This window comes from Salmo trutta, chromosome 12 (genome assembly GCF_901001165.1).
Source record: "Salmo trutta chromosome 12, fSalTru1.1, whole genome shotgun sequence".
Classification (NCBI taxonomy): domain Eukaryota; kingdom Metazoa; phylum Chordata; class Actinopteri; order Salmoniformes; family Salmonidae; genus Salmo; species Salmo trutta.
In genome coordinates this window covers 43,428,910-43,440,273 of record NC_042968.1, presented here as the reverse complement: position 1 = coordinate 43,440,273, position 11,364 = coordinate 43,428,910, and the positions used below count along the sequence as shown (strand labels likewise).

The 11,364-nt window shown below is 48.2% G+C and overlaps 1 protein-coding gene across 2 annotated transcripts in view; it reads left to right on the top strand.

The window, feature by feature from the left end:
* Positions 1 to 11,364, top strand: part of LOC115203590 (beta-1,3-galactosyltransferase 1-like) — a 36,229-nt gene that overhangs the window by 14,112 nt on the left and 10,753 nt on the right. The window contains exon 3 of one of the 2 annotated variants that reach the window (XM_029768386.1): positions 7,732 to 9,583. The exons of the other annotated variant lie outside the window; for it this stretch is intronic. Coding sequence (XP_029624246.1) covers positions 7,751 to 8,950 — 1,200 coding nt within the window. The 5' untranslated portion in view covers positions 7,732 to 7,750 and the 3' untranslated portion in view covers positions 8,951 to 9,583. Of the gene's footprint in view, positions 1 to 7,731; positions 9,584 to 11,364 lie in introns of those variants that run through there. 2 annotated transcript variants of the gene reach the window in all.

Sequence of the window (11,364 nt, the reverse complement as noted above, 5' to 3'; positions counted from 1 at the left end):
CTACTTCTCAGACAGAGTTCAGTGTGTCAAATCGGAGGGCCTGTTGTCCAGACCTCTGGCAGTGGCCTCCAACTGCTCTTAAATGCAAGCAAAACTAAATGCATGCTCTTCAACCGATCGCTGCCCACACCTACCCACCCGTCCAGCATCACTACTCTGGACGGTTCTGACTTAGAATATGTGGACAACTACAAATACCTAGGTGTCTGGTTAGACTGTAAACTCTCCTTCCAGACTCACATTATGCATCTCCAATCCAAAATTAAATCTAGAATTGGCTTCCTATTTCGCAACAAAGCATCCTTCACTCATGCTGCCAAACATACCCTCGTAAAACTGACCATACTACCGATCCTTGACTTTGGCTATGTCATTTACAAAATAGCCTCCAACACTCTACTCAGCAAATTGGATGCAGTCTATCACAGTGCATTCAGTTTTGTCACCAAAGCCCCATATACTACCCACCACTGCGACCTGTATGCTCTTGTTGGCTGGCCCTCGCTTCATATCCGTCGCCAAACCCATTGGCTCCAGGTCATCTATAAGTCGTTGCTAGGTAAAGCCCCGCCTTATCTCAACTCACTGGTAACCATAGCAGCACCCACCCGCAGCACGCGCTCCAGCAGGTATATTTCACTTCCAGTTCTCTGCTGCCAATGACTGGAACGAACTGCAAAAATCACTGAAGCTGGAGACTTATATCTCCCTCACTAACTTTAAGCACCAGCTGTCAGAGAAGCTCACAGATCACTGCACCTGTACATAGCCCATCTATAAATAGCCCAAACAACTACCTCATCACCATATTGTTATTTATGTTTTTATTTTGCTCCTTTGCACCCCAGTATCTCTACCTGCACACTCATCTTCTGCACATCTATCACCCCAGTGTTCAATTTGCCATACTGTAATAATTTCGCCACTATGGCTATTTATTGCCTCACCCCCTTATCCTACCTCATTTGCACACACACTGTCTATAGACTTTCTCTGTTGTATTATTGACTGTATGTTTGTTCATTCCATGTGTAACTCTGTGTTGTTGTTTGTGTCGCACTGCTTTGCTTTATCTTGGCCAGGTCTCAGTTGTAAATGAGAACTTGTTCTCAACTAGCCTACCTGGTTATTTAAAGGTGAAAAAAAAATAAAAAAAAATAAAAAAAAAAATAATGTGAACAGGAACTGTACTGTGTGCAGTCAGGCAAGATAAAACACTCCAAAACAAGTTAGACACTTCCTACATTAACTGGAAGCTGTGGTCTTCATAAATACATACACTTGTGCTGTATAATTCTCAAAGCTATTTCAAACTTTGTAACTTTGTAACATCACTATCTTGATATGAACTTGTTTTAAACTAATATGAAATGTGAAGATATTTGCAAAGGAACATGACTGAAACTAGATGGCTTGTAAAAGCGAACACATTTCGAAACCTTCCTGACACGACATGGCCTACAGTAGCTATGCAACAGTGACTAGCCACAAACCACTGTCTGTATCTGACAACACTGTGTATGAAACATTTGATCATTTCACAAGGCATCACTTGAAACATACACTTCCGTTCAAAAGTTTGAGGTCACTTAGATATGTCCTTGTTTTTGAAAGAAAAGCACAATTCTTGTCCATTAAAATAACATCAAATTGATCAGAAATAGAGTGTGTAGACATTGTTAATGTTTTAAATGACTATTGTAGCTGGAAACGGCAGATTTTTTATGGAATATCTACATAGGCGTACAGAGGCTGTAACGCCCTGGCCATAGAGAGGGGTTTTTTGTTCTTTATTTTGGTTAGGCCAGGGTGTTACATTGGGTGGGCGTTCTATGTTCCTTTCTCTATGTTTTTGTATTTCTTTGTTTTGGGCCGTGTGTGGCTCCCAATCAGGCACAGATGAAGCTCGTTGTTGCTGATTGGGAGTCACACATAAGGAGCATGTTTTTCCTTTGGGTTTTGTGGGTAATTGTTTCTGTTAGTGTTTTGCACCTGACAGGACTGTTTGGCTGTCGGTTTTCTTGTTTTGTTTGTATAGTGTTCTTTCTTTATTAAATATTCAATGATGAACACTAACTCCGCTGCAGCTTGGTCTACTCTCTCTCACGACAGCCGTTACAGAGGCTCATTATCAGCAACCATCACTCCTGTGTTCCAATGGTACGTTGTGTTAGCTAATCCAAGTTTATCATTTTAAAAGGCTAATTGATCATTAGAAAACCCTTGTGCAATTATGTTAGCACAGCTGAATACTGTTTTCCTGATTAAAAAAGCATTAAAACTGGCCTTCTTTAGACTAGTTGAGTATCTGGAGCATCAGCATTGGTGGGTTCGATTATAGGCTCTAAATTGGCCAGAAACAAATAATTTTCTTCTGAAACTCGTCAGTCTATTCTTGTTCTGAGAAATGAAGGCTATTCCATGCGAGAAATTGCCAAGAAACTGAAGATCTGGTATAATGCTGTGTACTACTCCCGTCACAGAACAGCACAAACTGCCTCGAGCCAGAATAGAAAGAGGAGTGGGAGGCCCCGGTGCACAACTGAGCAAGAGGAGTGAGTACATAAGAGTGTCTAGTTTGAGAAACTGACGCATCACAAGTCCTCAACTGGCAGCTTCATTAAATAGTACCCGCAAAACACCAGTCTCAACGTCAGCAGTGAAGAGGCGACTGCGGGATGCTGGCCTTCTTGGCAGAGTTCCTCTGTCCAGTGTCTGTGTTCTTTTGCCCATCTTAATCTTCTATTTTTATTGGCCAGTCTAAGATATTACTTTTCTTTGCAACTCTGCCGAGAAGGCCAGCATCCTGGAGTCGCCTCTTCACTGTTGATGTTGAGATTGGTGTTTTGCGGGTACTATTTAATGAAGCTGCCAGTTTAGGACTTGGTGTCTGTTTCTCAAACTAGACACTCTAATGTACTTGTCTTCTTGCTCAGTTGTGCACCGGAGCCTCCCACTCCTCTTTCTTTTCTGGTTAGAGACAGTTTGCGCTGTTCTGTGAAGGGAGTAATACACACCGTTGTACGAGATCTTCAGCTTAGCTAACACAACGTGCCATTGGAAAACAGGAGCGATGGTTGCTGATAATGGGCCTCTGTACGCCTATGTAGATATTCCATAAAAAATCTGCCGTTTCCAGCTACAATAGTCATTACCAACACAACATTAACAATGTCTATGTCACATCCTGACCAGTAAAAGGGGTTGTTTGTTATTATAGTTCGGTCAGGGCGTGGCAGGGGGTGTTTGTTTAGTGTGTTTCGGGGGGTTTTGGGCAATGTTCTATGTTAGTCTATTTCTATGTCTGTGTCTATTTATTCTATTTCTATGCTTAGTTTATTGGGTTGACCTTCAATTGGAGGCAGCGGTTCCTTGTTGCCTCTAATTGAAGATCCTATTTATAGGGGTGTTTGTTCATTGGGATTTGTGGGTAGTTGTTTCTCCGTATAGTCATTTGTCCTTACGGGACTGTTCTTCGTCGTTGTTTTGTTCAAGTGTTTTGTTTAGTTTCTTTAATAAATAAGAAGATGAGCACTCACATTCCCGCTGCGTTTTGGTCTACTCCATACGACGAATGTGACAGAACTACCCACCACCGATGGACCAAGCAGCGGGCCCAGGAGGAGGATCCTGGGCCAGGGAAAGAAGGGAGTGGAGGACGTCATGGTCATGGGAGGAGGTAATGGCAGGGGACAAGACCCTGCCATAGAAACAGGTGGAGACAGCGAGGGAGGAATGGCGACAGTACGAAGAGCGAGCCCAACGACGGGTAGTTTGGCTGGGCCAAGTGTGAGCCCTAAGCCAACTCCCCGTGCTTATTATGGGGAGCAGCGGATCATGAGAGCGCCGGTCTATGCGGAAGTGCGCACAATCTCGCCCATGCGCACGTACAGTCCGGTGCAAGCGATCCCAGCCCCTCGCAAGTGCCATGCTAGAGTGGGCATCCAGCCAGGTAGTAGTATGCCTGCGCAGCACATCTGGCCACCAGTGCGTCTCCTAGGCCCAGGCTACCCTGCGCCTGCTCTATGCACGGCAGCCATCAGGCCTCTGCACAGCCCAGTTCGCCCTGTGCCAGCACTCCGCCCGTGCAGGTCTACTGTGACTACCCAGCCAGGACGGGTGGTGCAGGCTGTGCGCTCCAGACCTCCAGTGCTTGTTCATGGCCCGGTGTATCCAGTTCCCGCTCCACGTACTAGCCTTAAGGTGCGTGTCCCTAGTCTGGCGCCTCCAAAGCCAGCACCACGCACCAGGCCTCCAGTGCGTCAGCCCAGTCCAGTACGTCCTGTTCCTGCTCCTCGCACTAGCCCTGTGGTGCGCATCCCTAGTCTGGTGTCTCCAAAGCCAGCCCCACGCACCAGGCCTTTAGTGCGCAGTCCCCGTCTAGAGCTTCCGGCGACAGTGCCCCGTCTAGAGCTTCTGGCGACAGTGCCCCGTCTAGAGCTTCTGGCGACAGTGCCCCGTCTAGAGCTTCCGGCGACAGTGCCCCATCTAGAGCTTCCGGCAACAGTGCCCCGTCCAGTGCTTCCGGCGACGTCCTACAGTCCGGAACCGACAGAGACGGCCCACAGTCCGGAACCGACAGAGACGGCCCACAGTCCGGAACCGGCAGAGACGGCCCACAGTCCGGAACCGACAGAGTCGGCCCACAGTCCGGAACCGACAGAGTCGCCCCACAGTCCGGAACCGACAGAGTCGCCCCACAGTCCGGAACCGACAGAGTCGCCCCACAGTCCGGAACCGACAGAGTCGCCCCACAGTCCGGAACCGACAGAGTCGCCCCACAGTCCGGAACCGACAGAGTCGCCCCACAGTCCGGAACCGACAGAGTCGCCCCACAGTCCGGAACCGACAGTCGCCCCACAGTCCGGAACCGACAGTCGCCCCACAGTCCGGAACCGACAGAGTCGCCCCACAGTCCGGAACCGGCGCAGCCAGAGTCGCCCCCCCAGTCCGGAACCGACAGAGTCGCCCCCCCAGTCCGGAACCGACAGAGTCGCCCCCCCAGTCCGGAACCGACAGAGTCGCCCCACAGTCCGGAACCGACAGAGTCGCCCCACAGTCCGGAACCGACAGAGTCGCCCCACAGTCCGGAACCGACTGAGTCGCCCCACAGTCCCGAACCGACAGAGTCGCCCCACAGTCCGGAACCGGCGCAGCCAGAGTCGCCCCACAGTCCGGAACCGGCGCAGCCAGAGTCGCCCCCCCAGTCCGGAACCGGCGCAGCCAGAGTCGCCCCCCCAGTCCGGAACCGGCGCAGCCAGAGTCGCCCCCCCAGTCCGGAACCGGCGCAGCCAGAGTCGCCCCCCCAGTCCGGAACCGGCGCAGCCAGAGTCGCCCCCCCAGTCCGGAACCGGCGCAGCCAGAGTCGCCCCCCCAGTCCGGAACCGGCGCAGCCAGAGTCGCCCCCCCAGTCCGGAACCGGCGCAGCCAGAGTCGCCCCCCCCAGTCCGGAACCGGCGCAGCCAGAGTCGCCCCCCCAGTCCGGAACCGGCGCAGCCAGAGTCGCCCCCCAGTCCGGAACCGGCGGAGCTCCCAGAGTCGCCCCCCCAGTCCGGAGCTCCCAGAGTCGCCCTCCAGTCCGGAGCTCCCAGAGTCGCGCATCAGCCCGAGGTCTCCAGCGACGCACATCAGCCCGAGGTCTCCAGCGACGCGCCTCAGCCCAAGGTCTCCAGCGACGCGCCTTAGCCCTGAGCCTTCAGCGGGGGTGGACAGGTTAGGGACTAAGGCCGGAGCCTGAGCCAACTCCATAGTAGGAGGATTGGGGATGGGGGGTGTAGCACAAGATCCGTCGGTGACGGTGGCCACCCTCCCTTCCCTCCCTTTAGTTTGGGATTATTTTGTTTTGGGGTTTATTTTTGTGTTTTTGCTTGAGGTGCATACGGGGTCGACACCTTTGGGGGGGGGGGGGGGTACTGTCACGTCCTGACCAGTAAAAGGGGTTGTTTGTTATTATATTTTGGTCAGGGCGTGGCAGGGATGTTTGTTTAGTGTGTTTCGGGTTTTTTTGGGCAATGTTCTACCTCCTTAGAGGACTGACTCTACTGTGAACAGACTATTTAATCAACTTAGAGGACTGACTCTACTGTGAACAGACTATTTAATCAACTTAGAGGACTGATTCTACTGTGAACAGACTATTTAATCAATGTAGAGGACTGACTCTACTGTTAACAGACTATTTAATCAACGTAGAGGACTGACTCTACTGTGAACAGACTATTTAATCAACGTAGAGGACTGATTCTACTGTGAACAGACTATTTAATCAACGTAGAGGACTGACTCTACTGTGAACAGACTATTTAATCAACGTAGAGGACTGACTCTACTGTGAACAGACTATTTAATCAACGTAGAGGACTGACTCTACTGTGAACAGACTATTTAATCAACTTAGAGGACTGACTCTACTGTGAACAGTCTATTTAATCAACTTAGAGGACTGACTCTACTGTGAACAGACTATTTAATCAACGTAGAGGACTGACTCTACTGTGAACAGACTATTTAATCAACGTAGAGGACTGACTCTACTGTGAACAGACTATTTAATCAACGTAGAGGACTGTCTCTACTGTGAACAGACTATTTAATCAACGTAGAGGACTGACTCTACTCTGAACATACTATTTAATCAACTTAGAGGACTGACTCTACTGTGAACAGACTATTTAACCAACGTAGAGGACTGATTCTACTGTGAACAGACTATTTAATCAACGTAGAGGACTGACTCTACTCTGAACAGACTATTTAATCAACGTAGAGGACTGACTCTACTGTGAACAGACTATTTAATCAACGTAGAGGACTGACTCTACTGTGAATAGACTATTTAGTCAACGTAGAGGACTGACTCTACTGTGAACAGACTATTTAATCAACTTAGAGGACTGACTCTACTGTGAACAGACTATTTAATCAATGTAGAGGACTGACTCTACTGTTAACAGACTATTTAATCAACGTAGAGGACTGACTCTACTGTGAACAGACTATTTAATCAACGTAGAGGACTGATTCTACTGTGAACAGACTATTTAATCAACGTAGAGGACTGACTACTGTGAACAGACTATTTAATCAACGTAGAGGACTGACTCTACTGTGAACAGACTATTTAATCAACGTAGAGGACTGACTCTACTGTGAACAGACTATTTAATCAACTTAGAGGACTGACTCTACTGTGAACAGTCTATTTAATCAACTTAGAGGACTGACTCTACTGTGAACAGACTATTTAATCAACGTAGAGGACTGACTCTACTGTGAACAGACTATTTAATCAACGTAGAGGACTGACTCTACTGTGAACAGACTATTTAATCAACGTAGAGGACTGTCTCTACTGTGAACAGACTATTTAATCAACTTAGAGGACTGACTCTACTGTGAACAGTCTATTTAATCAACGTAGAGGACTGACTACTGTGAACAGACTATTTAATCAACGTAGAGGACTGACTCTACTGTGAACAGACTATTTAATCAACGTAGAGGACTGACTCTACTGTGAACAGACTATTTAATCAACGTAGAGGACTGACTCTACTGTGAACAGACTATTTAATCAACGTAGAGGACTGACTCTACTGTGAACAGACTATTTAATCAACGTAGAGGACTGACAAACATAACCATACTCTAAGTCCAAAGTAACTTGCTGTTAAAGACCTCTGAGCTTGTTTTTGGTTTGTTACGATTGACCTCCATTCTGTTTTTTTCTAGTGACACAGATGCCAATGTAATGATCAGTCACTGGCGGACGTGCACCAAGATCTTCCTGGTACTGGTGTTGCTGAGGGTCATATACTATACCGTTCTGGAATATCCCAACAACCCAAACCACCCCTACCATCGTCCCCCTTCCAGGAGGACTCCAGACGCTTCAAGAGAAGAGGACCTGAGCATCAGTCCAACTACTAATGATGAATCAACATATTATATGGAAGCTGAAACACCAGACCACAAGGACACAACTACAATATATGTTCACGTTGAACCACAAGCTGAATCAGAAGTTTACCTGGATACAATATCCATTCAGGACTGGCCATCAATAACAATGACCACTGGACTGGCCACTCCTCCTCCGTATGTGTCCCCAGGACCATACCATGTAGAATACCCATCAGAGTACATCTTCATCCTGGATGAACCAGAGAAATGCCGGGAGCAGAACCCCTTCCTGGTTCTGATGGTGCCAGTGGCGCCCTATAACAGGGAGGCTCGTGAGGCCGTCCGCAGTACTTGGGGCAGTGAGAGGCAGGTACTGGGCAAACAGGTCCGTCTGTTCTTCCTGCTGGGACTGCCCAGTGGAGAGGAGACAGAGCAGCTCCAGGAGAATGTGCTGCAGGAGAGCAAAGAGCACCAGGATCTGCTGCAGAGTGACTTCATAGACAGCTACAAAAACCTGACCATCAAGACCATGGTGATGATGGAGTGGTTGAGCTCTCGCTGCCCCAACGCCTCCTACGCCATGAAGATCGATTCAGACATGTTTCTCAACGTGCACAACCTGGTTTACATGCTGATTCTACATTCTCCAAAGGAGAACTACATGTCTGGACAAGTGGCAATTGGTGCAGCAGTCCTTCATGACCCAAGCTCCAAATGGTATCTTCCAATGGAAGTGTTTCCTGAACCGGTATATCCACCTTATGCTCTGGGCCTGGGCTATGTCTTCACCTTAGACCTCCCCAGGAAGCTGGTGGAGGCGTCCAGGCATGTTAAAGCCGTCTACATAGAGGATGTGTATCTGGGACTGTGTATGAGACACCTGGGCATCCGGCCTACTGACCCCCCCAGTGACAACCTCTTCCAGGGGTATGCAGGAGCCCAGGACCGCTGTCACTACATGGCTGTAATCACAACCATCCTCGACACTCCTCAAGAGCTTCTGGACGTATGGAGAAACTTACACCAACCTGGGCCTGTCTGTTATTGAAAACAACACTCTGGGAAAGACAAATAGCCTTGAGGTTAGAGCGTTGGGCCAATAACCCAAAAAAGGTTGATGGTTCCAATCCCAGAGCTGACAAAATGGCAAATATGTCACTGTGCCCTTGAGCAAGCACTTAACCCCAGTGCTCCATGGGAGCTGGACAATGGTGTCCCTGACCGTGACCGCACTCCCTGTGGGTGTCTTGTTTGAGCTGTGACTGTCTTGGATGCTTTTCCTTGTTTCTGTTTTTCTGTGGGTGAGGTAGAAAAGGATCACCTTACCTCTGTGTTTCTGTGGGTGAGGTAGAGAAGGATCACATTATCTCTGTGTTTCTGTGGGTGTGGTAGAGAAGGATCAGCTTATCTCTGTGTTTCTGTGGGTGTGGTAGAGAAGGATCACCTTACCTCTGTGTTTCTGTGGGTGTGGTAGAGAAGGATCGCCTTATCCCTGTGTTTCTGCAGTGGTGGAAAAAGTACCCAATTGTCATACTTGAGTAAAAGTTAAGTTACCTTAATAGAAAATGACTCAAGTAAAAGTGAAAGTCCCCCAGTAAAATACTACTTGACTAAAAGTCTAAAAGTGCTTGGATATAAATATGCTTAACTATCAAAAGTAAAAAGTACAAGTATAAATCAATTCAATTTCCTCATATTAAGCAAACCAGAGAGAACTATTTTCTAGTTTTTTAAATTTACAGATAGCCAGGGGCACAGTCCAACACTGAGACATCATTTACAGATAGCCAGGGGCACAGTCCAACACTGAGACATTATTTACAGATAGCCAGGGGCACAGTCCAACACTGAGACATCATTTACAGATAGCCAGGGGCACAGTCCAACACTGAGACATCATTTACAGATAGCCAGGGGCACAGTCCAAAACTGATACATCATTTACAGATAGCCAGGGGCACAGTCCAACACTGAGACATCATTTACAGATAGCCAGGGGCACAGTCCAACACTGAGACATCATTTACAGATAGCCAGGGGCACAGTCCAACACTGAGACATCATTTACAGATAGCCAGGGGCACAGTCCAACACTGAGACATCATTTACAGATAGCCAGGGGCACACTCCAACACTGAGACATCATTTACAGATAGCCAGGGGCACAGTCCAACACTGAGACATCATTTACAGATAGCCAGGGGCACAGTCCAACACTGAGACATAATTTACAGATAGCCAGGGGCACAGTCCAACACTGATACATCATTTACAAACAAAGCATTTGTGTTAAGTGAGTCCACCAGATCAGAGGCAGTAGGGATGACCAGGGATGTTCTCTTGATAAGTGGGTGATTTGGACCATTTTCCTGTCCTGCTAAGCATTCAAAATGTAACTAGTACTTTGAGTGTCAGGGAAAATGTATGGAGTAAAAATAACATTATTTTCTTTAGGAATGTAGTGAAGTAAAAGTAAAAGTTGTCAAAAATGACCATATTAGAGACACATATTTCCCTCAGATTACACAGACCCACAAAGAATTTTAAAACAAAATCCAATTTTGATAATCTGTCGTTCTGCCCCTGAACAAGACAGTGTTCCTAGGCCGTCATTGAAAATAAGAATTTGTTCTTAGCTGACTTGCCTAGTTAAATAAAAATATCTATTGGGTGAAATACCACAGTGTGACATCAAGCAGCAAGATGTGTGACCTGTTGCCACAAGAAAAGGGCAACCAGTGACGAACAAACACCATTGTAAATACAACGTATATTTATGTTTATTTATTTTCCCTTTTGTACTTCAACTAGTTCCACATCATTATATACACTGTATATAGACATAATATGAGCTGACAAAATGGCAAATCTGTCGCTGTGCCCTTGAGCAACGCACTTAACCCCAATGCTACATGGGTGCTGGACAATGGTGTCCTCGTCCGTGACCCCGCTCCCTGTGGGTGTCTCGGGGAATTGGTGTCCCCGTCCGTGACCCCGCTCCCTGTGGGTGTCTCGGGGGGAGTTGGTGTCCCCATCCGTGACCCCGCTCCCTGTGGGTGTCTTGGGGGGAGTTGGTGTCCCCATCCGTGACCCCGCTCCCTGTGGGTGTCTCGTGGGGAGTTGGTGTCCCCATTCGTGACCCTGCTCCCTGTGGGTGTCTTGGGGGGAGTTGGTGTCCCCATCCGTGACCCCGCTCCCTGTGGGTGTCTCGTGGGGAGTTGGTGTCCCCATTCGTGACCCTGCTCCCTGTGGGTGTCTTGGGGGGAGTTGGTGTCCCCATCCGTGACCCCGCTCACTGTGGGTGTCTCGGGGGGAGTTGGTGTCCCCATCCGTGACCCCGCTCCCTGTGGGTGTCTCGGGGGCAGTTGGGACATGAAGAAACACATTACCATTACACACCTGTGTGCAACAGGACAAACATAAGCACCGCCCATATTATTTCAACGCCTTTGTTTTCTATTA